General features: G+C 36.8%; 1 protein-coding gene across 1 annotated transcript in view; it reads right to left on the bottom strand.

Annotated features, from left to right (window-relative positions):
- Window positions 1-4,408: 4,408 nt before the first annotated feature.
- Window positions 4,409-14,284, bottom strand: part of LOC108578649 (basal cell adhesion molecule-like) — a 20,412-nt gene continuing 10,536 nt past the window's right edge. The window contains exons 3-6 of the mRNA XM_017942016.1: window positions 9,652-9,784; window positions 7,469-7,602; window positions 6,473-6,674; window positions 4,409-4,600 (exon numbers count right to left, since the gene is read on the bottom strand). Of these exons, the coding sequence (XP_017797505.1) occupies window positions 4,488-4,600; window positions 6,473-6,674; window positions 7,469-7,602; window positions 9,652-9,784 (582 nt within the window). The 3' untranslated portion in view covers window positions 4,409-4,487. The remainder of the gene's footprint in view (window positions 4,601-6,472; window positions 6,675-7,468; window positions 7,603-9,651; window positions 9,785-14,284) is intronic.

Here is a 14,284-nt window from a genome sequence, read left to right as displayed (position 1 = left end):
CTATTGAAAAGAAATTGTAACTAGTGAAAGAAAGAAGTGACGAACAGATGAATACACAAGTGACAGAATTTATTTCGGCAGGATCGTGTAGTATAGAATAGTACTTGAAAACTAATCAAAGAAGTTTTCTCTGCTTTGTTCCTCTGCGTCGTAATAATTCCATCAATTCCGTCAATAGGACACGCTTTACGTATTTTTTCATGCTAAACGCTCTATGAATTCTATTAAAATAATTCGTCAAGGAATTGTCTTCGTTACAATGATTGAGATTCACGTGTTAGGAAAGATATCTTGTAAATTGACATTAGTCTCGACGCCTTTGTTCGTTATTATACCGCTAATCTGTCTCGATTTGTTGAAAATGATTAGAGTGACTCGCGTTATCCGTGGTTTGTTAAATAGTTTATTTTAGGTAAACGTCACGGGCGCATTTCACCTACAAGAAACGGATACTTCCTTATGTCAGTGATCTCTCCGCCGACTACCCTCACGGCTACTTTCTTCGGTAAATGGATATCCCTGTTATGGTCGCTCGATGGAATCTCATCTGTGGTCACAGTCACCGCTTGAAAACTGCACAACAACGTGAACAACAACAACATCATCTTGATCATTTGTCTATGATCGCCGCCACAGACGTGAATTTGCTTCCTTTCCCGCGACCCAGCCGCCTTTTGTCTCCCATTTTGTGATACCCAACGCGACGTATACCGGGTGATCCTATCTTACGGTGCGTTGATAACAGAAATTAAAATCTGCGTTAAATCTAACAAAGTAAAATATAATTTTTTCTTTAAATTTTTATTAATACCAACAGAGTAAAATTCATAGTGACATTGTTTTATATTAAACAAAAAAGAAAATATAATTTAAGATACCTGTATTAAAAAATTTGAAGAAAAATCTTGAAAAAAAAATTGTTGTTAATATGTTCCATGTGTTTGTTTCGAATTTAATAAAATTATCCCAAGGTGAAGTTCCGTTTTTATCATCTCACAGTGTATAACAGTTGAGCTGGGTCGCGTTCGTCAGCGTCTCCATTGTATCGGCATTGTGTCGCGGCTATTATATCGCGCGCCTCTCGACAACAGGGACAATCGAGTAGCCGTGAGGCTCGAAAAGATTAACTCTTTACGTGTAATTATAACGCTACGATATGTTGCACGATATGTCGAAAGTATCACCTGCTGAAGAACCCTCTTATCATATAGAGACGATCATCACTCTTTCTTCTCTCTCTCTCTCTCTCACATTTCCACTCGCTTTTTCTCGCCGCTTTTTTTCTCTCTCATTCACTCTTCCCACTTTCTTCTGTTTCACGGAAAACACGTTAAACAAAACACTGAAAAAAAAAAAAAATAAATAAATAAAAACGATCGAAGAAGAAAGAAAAAGGGGAACGGAAGCGTTTCAGAATCGTGCACACGTGGGGGATGTCCCGGAAAACCGTCGTATACACAATTTTATTGATCGACCGGGTGCACAGAGCGCGGTGCGTAGGCAAGGAAATTCTATAATTACACCTTGTTGTTTTTCCGCCCAGGATAGTAGAAGTTTTTATAGGCGTGCATGAAACGCACACGGCTGCGGACAACAAAATAACTCGATCGTTGCCGCACCCTTTGATCGAGCAAAAACTTTTCCTCTTCTTCTTGAGCTCTCTTTTTTCCCGTTTTTTTTCCCCCCGTTAAAAATAGCGCTAATTAGTACAGAAACGAACAAGTTATTTTCTTGCGGGACCAGCCCACGCGTGCTTGCATTTCATTGTAGCCATCTACAGACGGTCGGGTGTTGTATCGTGCAATAAGATAAGAAGAAATTGAAGGAGAAATGTAAAATAAACACGGAAGATTTGAAAGCAGAAAATGAGATCTTTTTTTCGTTTCGCTACGCAGAACGCAATTAAGCGTTTAATTTTCTCATTTTCCGCTCAAGATTCCACGTCAAAAGCGTTTCTCAATTGGAGTATCAAGTACGCCGAGATAATGAGTCATATTGTGTAAAAAACAAAGGAACTTATTTACGTGATATTGAAAGATGCTTTTCTTTTAAGACGCAAGAAAAGAAGAAAATAATATGCTGCATTAAAGAGCCGTAGGTTAAAAGAAATATCTTGTTAAATATGAATCTTTAATAAATCTTATGCAAAAGTGGAAAAAAATTTAATTACTGTACCGCATTTTCAAGTACAATGAAAAAAGAAGAGATTTATGTAAATCAAAATGTTCGATAATAACCGAGAGTAAAATGCCCCCCTCTCACGTATAAAAGTTCCTCAATCTTCCGTCAGATACGACATCGTACAATTTTATTGGAAAATATAACTAAACGTCTGTAGCTGACTTTACAGCATCAATTATATTAACTAGTTTCGCTGAAATGAAACGCTGTCACTATAGAAGGTACACTAGGAAGATATCTTAAAGATACCATATTTTTTCATTTTTACATCGATAACAACACACGTATAAATATCTGTGATTTCTTCGTTTTGTACGAAACACGAGGAACGAGTGATGAAATGTAAAAAGAACAACAGCACGATTAAACGAATTGCACTCGTTAAATTACGACGAATTATAATATATATCATTATGCCGATAACAAGGTACAACAGTCTTAATTTCCTGATTTGTCGATAGGATGCCAGATTCGTACGATATTTTTGCATTTTCTAGCAAACGTACATATACACGCGTATATGTAATTTGCTACGATATAAATTTCTGACTAGATTATTTGGAAAAGGAAACGTTCACATGCACACGTACGAAGCTCGTATGTACCATACTTACGTAACTTATCATAAGAATATCTCTTTACACAATATGTATATGAAATATATAGATAATTCTTTCGTTTTTTTACTTAAAATTAGTCCCACAATGAGTAATTAGATTACACTACATCTAAGAATGTAAAAACGTTAAATAATCGATCACAATGTTCATCTTTGGTTATGCGTGTTGAATAGAAAATAATGACTAGAGGTTAATCATCGTACTTTGTATAATGATACAGTAAAGGTTAGGTTAACTTTCTTTTCTTTTTATCCTTTCACTAAATCGTTTCTAACCTGTTAACCGAGGAAAATTATCTTCGAGTAAAACTAATAATAATTCTAAATAAGACAGTATTTAGAATGTAATCATTTTGTATAGTCATAAATCTGCCACTCACTCGCATGTGCAGCAACTAAAGCAAAGTGACTGGTTAATATTTTGATCGATTTCGTATTACATCACACAAGATACAAATTCTGACAGAGAGATAAACTCAGTTAACAGGTTAACGTTTGCATGAAAATAGAACCTCCAGCTGAACGAAGAAAATTCACGTGTTGGAACGTTGAACGTTAAAATTAGAAATATGTTTTCATAAAGAATCGATACGTACGATTATGCTGCCGATGTTCGTTTAAAACAATTTATATACGATTACACTTCTTACTTTCGAATAAGAAATTCGATTGACCAATTGACATTCATTACAGAGTCACAGACCATTGCGATATATTTACCGACCGAACGAATCGACTCGAGATCGATTCAAGATCTCGCACGTCGCAACACCGACCACGTACCATGAATAATTTTCTAACCTATACGCAAAACAGTACTTCTTATATACTCTTCCGGATATGATAAATTCTTTTCAGCAATCGAAAACCAACGAATAAATTATTCTATTCAATATATATATGTATACGAGTAATAGCGTCAACGTTATTAAAAGATTTGAAACCGAGAACATATTATAGACATTATATGTGTTACGTTAAGTACATAGAGATATGGAAATGACGGTAAACGGGTTAATCTTGCGGTCGACGTCAGAAGTAGAAGAAGAAGAAAAATGCGCCCGTGTATGTGTTCCTTTATTTTTTTCGTATGTTGTCTTCTTTTTTTTCCTTTTTTTTTTAGAAAAAATCACTGTTTACCGGCGAATTACTAATTCACTACACGTTACTTCTTTTTTTCCATTTCCTTTTTGTTTTCCATTCTTTCGTCGTTTCGATGGCCCTCAAACACTTGAACGTAGTCGAAACGACCAGGAAACAATCGATTCTCATCCGGGATTCGATAATATTTTCCGCGAAATAGATAACGATCGATACAAGCGACAATCGAAAATAGTTGCACGAAGAAGCCGCGTCTATATGAGTTATAAAATTTCTGCAAGACAATAAAATCGCTGCCCCCGTGTATTTCGGTATAATCAAGGAAGACATTGTGATTGTTCGTTCTTTAATATATATATATCCCCCACCCCACCCATTTCCCGCCAAGTTCTCCCTTTTTTTTCCCTTCCGTTTGTGATTCTTATTCCTCGTTTTTTTTTTCTTTTACGTATAGTACATATCTGCTCTTTCTTTTTTTTTTTTTTAATTTCTTTTATTCTCGGTGTGTGTATTATATTTTTTTTTTCTGTCTTCTTCTTTGTGTTCAGTTTGTTTCGTTTAATTATCCTAAAGCAATTGACTTTTATTAAGGAATGATCATGTGCATCGCGCAGATTATGCACAATAACGCAGCTGGGGGCCATCCCAGCGCGACACTCATCGCTGAGGACTCGGCTACCGGCGCGGGTTTTAGTTGCACTGGAACACAACCGGTAAAAAAGATCGCACGTTAGAAACGTACGGTAAGATTAGAAGAAATTACCGATAATCGATGGACAAACGTTATTCGACGAGTAACCGCGACGTGTAAACGGAAGTGAATCGTGATTCTGAAGTATCGTACCGGTTGGTAACAGGAGAGAATATCACGTGGTAAAATTTTAACGACTGTTGCGGTATATTTTTGAGCAGGTGTGCCGTTTTAGGGTGTGGTTGCGGATGTAAATGGATATAGGGTGTGGATGTAAATTAATAGAAGAAGACGAATATAGAAACAACTACCATCTATTCTTGCCTTATGACATTTTCTCCTATATCCAGCCTTTTCGACGCAACAGTTAATCCCATTTCCACGGAAAATCGTATATTTAATGTCCAACGTGCATAGATTAAGAAGATTATGCAAGTCAACACGATTATACGTTTACGATGAACTCTGTTTAAATAGAACACGAAGAATAAAGGATATCTTTACAAGGTTGGACGACTTCTACCGTTTCGTAATTATTTATTGTACCTACTGATCTACTTACTACTTCTATTTCAGGTATTTTAATTTTGAAAAATCTCCGAACGAGATTTACCTCGTTGAACGGCTCAAGTTGAACGAAAAATACAGAAAATGGAATAAGGAAGAAATATCAGAGAAAAATATATTTTTTTTTTTATTAATTTCTTATAATTTTGAATAGAGTGAGAAAAATAGTGTACGGACAAATGTTAGAAGTGAAAAAAACTACGAATTTCGCGATTACTATTTCTAACTGGACGTTTTCTCTCGCGGTGCAATAGCGCTTCAAACGGGTTAATTAGAACGCCTACTTTTGGGCTACGCATCTCATTCATTAGGTTGACTTATGTGAGCCTTGTAAAAGGAATTTGAGATGAAAATCTCGGCACTACCGTATCAGACCAGAAAAATCCCTTTTAATGGAAAAGTAGAAGGGGAAACGCATCATGCTTGAATACAGGATACTTCGTCTACCTTTTTTCTTGTTTTTTTTTTATTTTGCCTCGTTTTAAAAAGTCCGATTTAATAGATCGATTCCTGTCTGGCTAAATAAAAAGAAACGAATTTCCATTTGAAAAGCGAATTTCAATTTAAACTGTCCAAGTTCGAAACCATAAAACACGGGACAACGAAAGTTTTAGATGATTTATGCACGCATTTCCCGTGCAATCTATTCATCTATAGTTTCCGTGTTCCGCAGAAATATTGGAAATAAATAGGCCGCGTGAAAGGCGAGTGGAATCTGAAAATCTGATTGAGAAATTCTCTGAAAATTAGTTCCCGATATCCGACGCGTAAAAAAGATATGAAGTATGGAGACGGTGTTCGAAGATTTAGACGAATTCAATATTCGGAAAAAAAAAAAAAACTAAACAGACAAATGGTTCTGAATATTCACTAAATCAGAGCTTGAAAATTTATTGGAATTAATATATCTGAAAATTCATCGAAAACTTATTACGACGAGTTCAATTCCCAATTTTCTCAGCAAAATTTCTTAACAAATTAATTAACAGTACTGAGAAAAATTCTGTAAAAATTAGTTATAAGACAGTAATATAACAAAAGTTCCCGGATTGAGGTTACAAAAACGTTTGATTTGCAAATTGAATTTTTTTTTTAATTTTAAACATTTTACGTCACAGAGTTAACAATTTATGAAAGTATCACGACTTTCTTATTACTTTTTTCCATTCTACTACAATGAGTTATCAAAGCTAGAGGCCGGGAAGTTTTGTGCAGTAAGTTTGAAAATTAGGTTTACGTGTAGCCTTTCATCGTACTCGGGGTTTCACCAGAAAAATATAAAAAAACTCTGTGAAAACTGGTTTAATAATTACCCGTAACCGTTTCCTTCCTAATATCAGCGTACTGCACATGGTTCAAGGGATAATCTGGAATGGTAGCGTAACAGCTGATCTCCAGATATCCGTTCTCCCCTGCGTGCAACTCGGACACCTCTATAGTTAACTTCGCAGTAGCAGAGAACAGTTGATTATTGTGACGCGTGTACGGATAGTGATTCACCAGACTGATGTCCACCTAGTTTAATACACGGAAAAAATCGTGACACATAATCAGAATACCGATTAAAAAAAGTGTCGTTTCTATTACAGATCATGCAATAATTTCTCTGTGCGCAATGTTAAAAAGTCTGAAACTATCAAATTTTACTGCGAGTAGCGTGAAGAATTTTTAGAACAAATTTTAAGTAAAATTTTACCACAAAAATTTTCAATTACCGAAACTTTTTACCATCAAGATTTCTTACAGCAGCATTAATTCCAAACTGATAGAGAAATAAAGGTAGAAAGCAATATTCGTTAAATCAGACGAATAATTCCAAACTTTTTACTATAATAACGATGCACAGAGAAACAAAGAACGAACTAAAAGTGTCATTCTTCTGTTCCTTTTTATTTAAACTTTGCTTTTAAACGATAGACCTAATTACAGTCACTTCACCCTGAAACTCTAATTTTTCTTTAAAGGGAAAGTTGAAAAAGTCTATGAATATCGATCGAGTATTAAAATTGAAAAAAAAAAAAATGCAAGAAAAGTTAGTAACTTTTAATTGTCAGTCTTAAGGAAAAGTTGAACGAAAAAGGTGCAAGTTTCATTTCCCAGATTCGACGTACTCTAACATTCGGTCATTTCTACGAATCACTTAAGTATATACGAACTTTCTACCGGGAACCATAAAATTCGATACACTTTGAAGAAGGCGTGCACGAAGATGCAACTAATTAAAAACCAGGACATTACTGGAGTGCAAAACTGAGTTCATTCGAAAGCAGCAGAGCGAAGTCTCTCCGTTATCTCTGACATTTACTCACCTCCTTGCCGTTTATGTACCAAGTCAAGTGAGGAACTGGATGCGCTGCAGAGGAGGAGCAATTCGCCTCTAAACTATCTCCGACCATGTACATGTTTTTCTTGAACGTGATTTTCGGGTTTTCAGTCTGCGGTACTGCATAATTTCATAACGCTAATTAGAATAGAATTACACAGCTGTAAGCCACGAGATAAAAAGAAGAGAGAATCTCAGTGTTTCTAGTTTTATTAAACTTTCCTTCGTGTTTTCTTGAACTTTTCTTTCTTTCTTTTTCATTCGTTCCTCTATCAGCGACGAAAAAAAAAAAACGAAGAAAAGAAAAATAATAAATTCTGCTACTTTTCTTCCCGCAAACGAAATTACGCTTGCAAATATATTCTTTTCGTGTTTTCCACCGAGTGTATCGTGTACGTACTGTATGCAACTGTTGCAATTTATGCCGATGCAAGTCGTATAACATTTTATGCCTGAATGGCACATTATAATTGCAAAGATATCGCGTTTTATCGCGATTTTATTGCACGGTACAGGCGGGGACAATTGCATAATTAGCTCTGATCGATCGATGAAACGACGAACCCGCGGCTTTCTACCGGTCGATCTTTTTTCCATTCTCGCGATCTGATTAAGAGAAACGTGTCGGTAGTTTTGGAATTTTGCGTGAACGCAAGAATAGTCGAAACGCGTGAAGCAATTTTAGCTAATTCGTGCGTACTGTGTTAAAACGTACAGGTAAATTGGGCGCATTTAATAACACTCGACAGTGTCTACCTGTGTTAACCTCATTTTATTATGCGTTTAAGCTTTTCGCCGCAACAACCGCGTATAATATTTGCGCATAATTATACTATGTTATTTATTCCGTTCGTTTAAAAAAGTACGAATGGAAATAGTAGCATAACCAAGGGTTTACGCAAACGAGTATAGCTTTGTAATATTCGATATTATTTAGAACAATGCAGGATAAAGTCCTGATAATACGATACACAAGCTGATACAACAAATACCAGTGCAAAATGTAAACACATCCCGTTTGTTCTAGCGAAAGGAATTAAAAAAATTTTCATAAAAGCCTTTCTCCTCTCTCTCTCTCTCTCTCTCTCCCCATCGAATGAAACGATTTGCTTTTCCAGATTTAAACTTGTATTCATATCGAATTATGTTTCAAAGTAAATTGAAATTAACGAATTTCGAGAATGTTTCGAATATATCGCGAGAGAATGTTTCAATACTTAAACGCGACGTTTAGAAGAAGAGAGAGAAAACTGTGCAGAAGATAAAAATCGAGGAATTGTCACCTCTTTGTGACACGACGTTAACATTAGAACAAAGAATTTTTTTCACCGGAGAATTTAAAAGTGTCTCTATACTTTTTATCATTTTTACAACGTTGGCTCGTCCATAAATAACCATAACGCCGTGAAACTTTTTATAACACAACTATGTTTACTTCGAAAATATTTAACCGTCACGCTGTATCACGTTCTTTAACACTCCGACGCTAATTTTGGCATTCTTGATGATAGCGTGATTAAATTATTTAGAGTATGAATTCGTTTCATTCTTTAGTGCCTGCCAAGGGTAACACTTTGCGAGTTCCCGAAATAGCGAAGTTTCTAACGTAAGGGTAGATAATTACTGTGGTAATTTTTCATAGCTACACAAAAGTGAAGAAGAAATTCTACCACTGCGCAAAACTACATACCATTAATAAGAAAAATATATAAATTATCGTGTCGCTACGTCAATTCTGTCCATTCTTTGACTAATTTCACATTTGGCAAATTTTCATGGTAAAATCTTCACATAAAAATATTTTATTTCTTGTTGTAACTCCCAGAAATGAAAAATTGAACACACATATCGACGTTTGAAAAATATCTTTGATCACGTACAAACGTAAAAATCGTAATAATTCGAAACGAAGAGGTTCAACTTTCAGAAGCACCGGTGAACGTACGTAGAACATTTGAAAAAGTTAAAAACTTCACAAACTAACGTTTATAACTGCGATACCCGTGAGCGCTTTTCTGACACCCTTGACGCGTTTGATACGAATGTGTACGGCGCGCAGATTTTCGAGCGGACAGAATTCACGCGGCAACCGTTTTACGTACAACTATAAAACAACCACCGGCGTATAAATATTGAAATTTTCGAGAACAAATGCTCGTTTCTGCTTACCTATAACTTTCATTTGAACGCTTTCGGAAGGCTGGCTATAAATAGGAGTCGTCATCGAGACCTGACAGGAATACGAGCCGGACGCCTCGAAACGAACGTCCTTTAATTTGATTGTCGTGCCATTCTCCAAGTACTGCAAACAAGCGGTGTGTGTATCGTTTCTAGGCGGTTTTAGATCGAGTTTAGATCGGTTAGCTAAGACCCCTTAAATAACACGCGACTACCAGTGCTCCCACGTAACACTCGTTTCAGATCCTTCAGCATTTCGGCCGCCTCCGCCTTTATTATTGCCTCTTGCGTGCGAGAGTACGCTTGAAAAGGACGCTTGCATCGATCCCGCGAAAATAGATCAAACGACTGTTCTGATCATAGCCGTTTGAAGAAAGGAAGAAAGGAAAGTGGAAGAAAGGGAACGTAAGGAAGAAAAGGGATGACTGTTAAAGGGTATTGTATCGTACCACATTGAACGATGCATCAGGAAAAATCTGTTATCTCTGATGATATTAGTAGCTTTATATCGCGTGGACGAATATTGAAATTTTTTTTTTTTTTTTTTTTGGACATTTTTCATTCGGTAACAATTGACGAAACATCGCTTGGCGCGTTCGCTGACAACAGCGACATATACCGGGTGTCCCAGTTGTTTTCGATGAAACTTTGTCGGTGTGTTCTATGGGTGTAGATAAGAGAAAAATGTTATATGAACATAGGTCGTTTGAAGCTTCGTTAAAGAGTTATAAGAAAAATACGAAGTACGAAAGGGATGATAACGAAGTTGCGGTTACTATGACACGAGACAACAGCTTCATTACGATCTCGGATCGTAAACACAGTTTGCATAAACAGATCAGATGTTCATGTCCCTGATTTATTCCTATTTTGTATCACAACTGCAAAATTGTATTTCAGGTCATTGTTATAACTTCTTAATAAAGCTTCAAACGACCTATGTTTATATAACATTTTTTTCTTACTTATACCCACAGAAGATACTGGCAAAGTTTGAAAAAAAAAGTCGGAAAAATTGGGACACCCAGTATATGCAATGCACCAATTCTTACGATAGTACACTATATAAAAAGCACAATTCGCGTATTTAGTACACGTTACATATGTCTAAATGCAGGCATGCGTTGTATTATGCAAAATTGATAAAAATATCAATATTAAGAGTGTGTGCAAAAATAATGCGAGGGATAGCGAGCGACGATTCAACAATAGGGTTGCAGCGAACGTGTTAATATTCAGGAAGTGATGCAGGTCACTCTCAAAAATACGAACTTTACATTAATGAACACTTCGTGTATCGCACCTATTGAAGCTTTCTAGGAAGTCACGCCTAGAGAAGACCATTTTAATTATGAACAGACTCAACATTTGTAGATTAAGGGAGCAAACTAGACTGCGCTGGTAAGAACTGAATTATAAATGAATTAGAACTCGGACTCTCGAGCCCTTTCATGTTTGGACTTTACATTCTGCATTTGGCCTCGGTAATACTCGTGTCAATAGCGCACAGTCGTAGACTCGGAACTTTATAATATTCGTATGAATAGTGTACCAACTTAGACTCGAAACTTTCCTATTTGAGTTTCGAACTTATATCAAATAAATACACACAGGGCGATCCGAAATGAAATTACCAGCGCCTGGTATTTTCTGTTAGTTACGCTCGTCTTGATTGCCGCCTGATACGAATCCTTAGATTCTCCTCTGAACACAGTAACGTTACCTATAGATTCTCCAACGACAACTTACCAAGTATTCTACCAACAAAACTCGAAGTTTGTCGACACTCGAGTAATCACTCGAGCGATCAGTTCAGTGAATAATTTGAAATCCAACATTTCATATTACACGATCTGATAAAATAGGAGAGACCAAAGGGTTAAGGGAGTGCACCAGCCTGAGAGGAGTCTAAAAATAGGTAAACTTTGGGAATTTTTTCACAGGTAACTACTAAAGGAAAAGTTTTAATTTTGTCGGAGCACATAAATGTAACTTTCAGATTCTTTCTTCAATTTTTACAAAGTAAAAATTTTACAAAATAGAGGAGTTGTTCGGTAATTAAGAAACCTTTTCTGCTAGAACATCTGAACGTCTGAAATAAAAAATTCTTTTTAATTTATATATAAAAATGTATTATCTACAGTGTAGCTTAGAATTTTTTAAAAATTGTAATTATTGTAAAAGTTTAAAGGAAATTACAGAGGAAAAACCTCTTTCTACCAAAAAAATCAACTTCAAACATTTCTACAAAATTAAATAATTGAGATATCGAAAAAATCGTAAGCTAAATTGTAGACAATACATTTTTATTTACAAATCAAAAAGAATTTCTTATTTCAGACCTTTCAATCCTCTCCGACGATGGCGGCCAGCAATCGACGCTCCGGCACAAGAACTTTCACAGCAACTCCCTCCGTTTCGCAACATTTTTACCTTAAAAATTTGCAGAGAGAAGCCGAAAGTTACATTTACATCCTCCAAAAGAATCGAACCCTTTCTTTCAGTAATTACCCACGAGAAAAATTCTCGAACTTCCTTTTTCTCAGACGCATCACAGTAGGTGCATCCTTTTGAATTTAAAACATCCTGTACACGTCTTGCACCGGCAAGACACGCTCTAGAATCGACTGAAAAGACAGCGTGGGCGCGAACAATAAGAAAGGTATCCCTAAAGATAGAAACATGAATATCCAAGGCTCGATACGGCAAGTGTCACGAGTCGCTAGAATTCAATGTTGTTTTTATTAAAGTTGCATGCCTCGTTGCAGGTTGTGTTTCGTGGCTGTGGGTGTTCGAGCCGAGCCAGCTGAAGAGGAAGTCTGTCTCGATATTGTCTGTCGATATAATGCGCGGCCCAGGCTAACGTTAATACCGTGTACAGTTTCAATTTCCTCCGGTAACGCGTTCCGCGGCCGCAGCGGTGGCTCAATGGAAAGCGATGTTTTATTTAATTCCAGGTCACGGGAACGCCTACGCGTGGACTCGCGAATAGCACCGGCAAGAGAGAAATTTTTGTTTTATGACGGGTTTCTCTGAGCGTGGTACGTTAGACGAGCACCGCCGCGCCGCGCTTTTCCACGGAAAATGAAGTAATACGGGGAGAGCGTAAAGCAAGATTGGATAACGGGCCGGAAGTGTGTATACGCTCTAACGGGTGGAGTGCAACAAACGCATTCTTACCAAACGTATACAACTAAACAATATTTCTTTACTCGATCCTCCTCGAGACTTCTCCCTTTTCTCTTCCGAATTATTACCGCTGAAAGAACAATTTCGGCGTTGGAGATTTCGTTTCCTCCCTCGCTTACAATTTTCTCTCTCTCTCTCTTCGACGAGTGCAACGATTGCATTTTTTTTTGTTTTGAATACACAACCGAACGAGGAAAGTGTAATTAAAGAGCGTGCAATTTTTACGGCAAACTTGCGTTCTTTTTAGCTTCTCTCTTTGTTCGATTTTCCTCGAGCACCATTTCACCTGGTTAATTGCGATTAAAAAGAGACGCGGAACGTGTGCTTTTGAATTTGTAATTATTATTTAACGAACGCTAACAAACGAATCCTCAGGAAATGTGCAACTAAATAACTGCCTTTTCTCAATCCTGTTGTTTGCCGGTTATAGAATTAGAACTGCTGCTAGAACTATATAGAACTACTGCCGGTAGTAGAATTTAAATGTACGAGTTTCGTAATTGCAACCCTTGGCAAAGTGTGTGACAAATGTATTCATAGCGAGCGTACGATGGGTAAACAATGTTTTATTCAATCCCTCCCGAGTGCTTTTTCTCAAAGAATTATTATAATTGAAGAACAACATTAATATGCTGGTTTTTTTTCATTGAAACCTCCGCTGAACGGTGTAGGAAAACAGTAATACATTAAACATTCGTCGGGGATTTTTCTGGAATTAATAGAATTCAAGGTTCATTTGAAATACATCAGTTTGATAATTGCAACCTTTATAGAGAGCTACAGTTTCCATCACGGCTGCTAATTTTCTTTAAACGTTCGCCTCTCATTGTTTCGTTAAAATGCGTGAACGAGAAGGACGTTAAAGGGAGAAAACGGAGAGAGAGAGGGAAGGAAAGGTGGGTGAATTGTAATCGATGTTTCTAAAAGGCTGTCACAGAACGAACGTAGAAACCAATCGGGTATTAAACAACCGTATTGAATATTAAATAACCGTAACGACCGTCTAGCGGATATTTAAAGAGGATAATTCTGTTTGCCGTTCTCAATGCTCATCCTTACGGGGGCGTTCAAGTTGCCACGCTCCTAAACTGCAATGTCCACTGTAGGTATTATTGTAGCAGGATATATGTGTCACAGGGAACAAGATAAACAGAACACACGCGTTCACTGACCGATAAAGTGTATGCGTCACTTTTTCTAGGTTATACCTGACGTTTCGGGCACAATGCGCCTCGTAACGTAAAGTAAATCGTACGATGCACGAAACCTACGTTGAACTTAACACATTGTGAACCTGCCGTTCTATAATTAACGCTATTCCGTTTCTTTTGTAACCGGTGTTTCACGAGTGTTGTGGAAAAATTTGCAAGTCGTTTCTTTGAATTTTTTCAACCCGAAATTTTGCGAAATCAAAAAGAGAAATGTCTCATCTCGA

Source organism: Habropoda laboriosa, unplaced genomic scaffold, assembly GCF_001263275.1.
Source record: "Habropoda laboriosa isolate 0110345459 unplaced genomic scaffold, ASM126327v1 scaffold45, whole genome shotgun sequence".
Classification (NCBI taxonomy): Eukaryota; Metazoa; Arthropoda; class Insecta; order Hymenoptera; family Apidae; genus Habropoda; species Habropoda laboriosa.
This window is presented reverse-complemented; position numbering and strand designations above follow the sequence as displayed.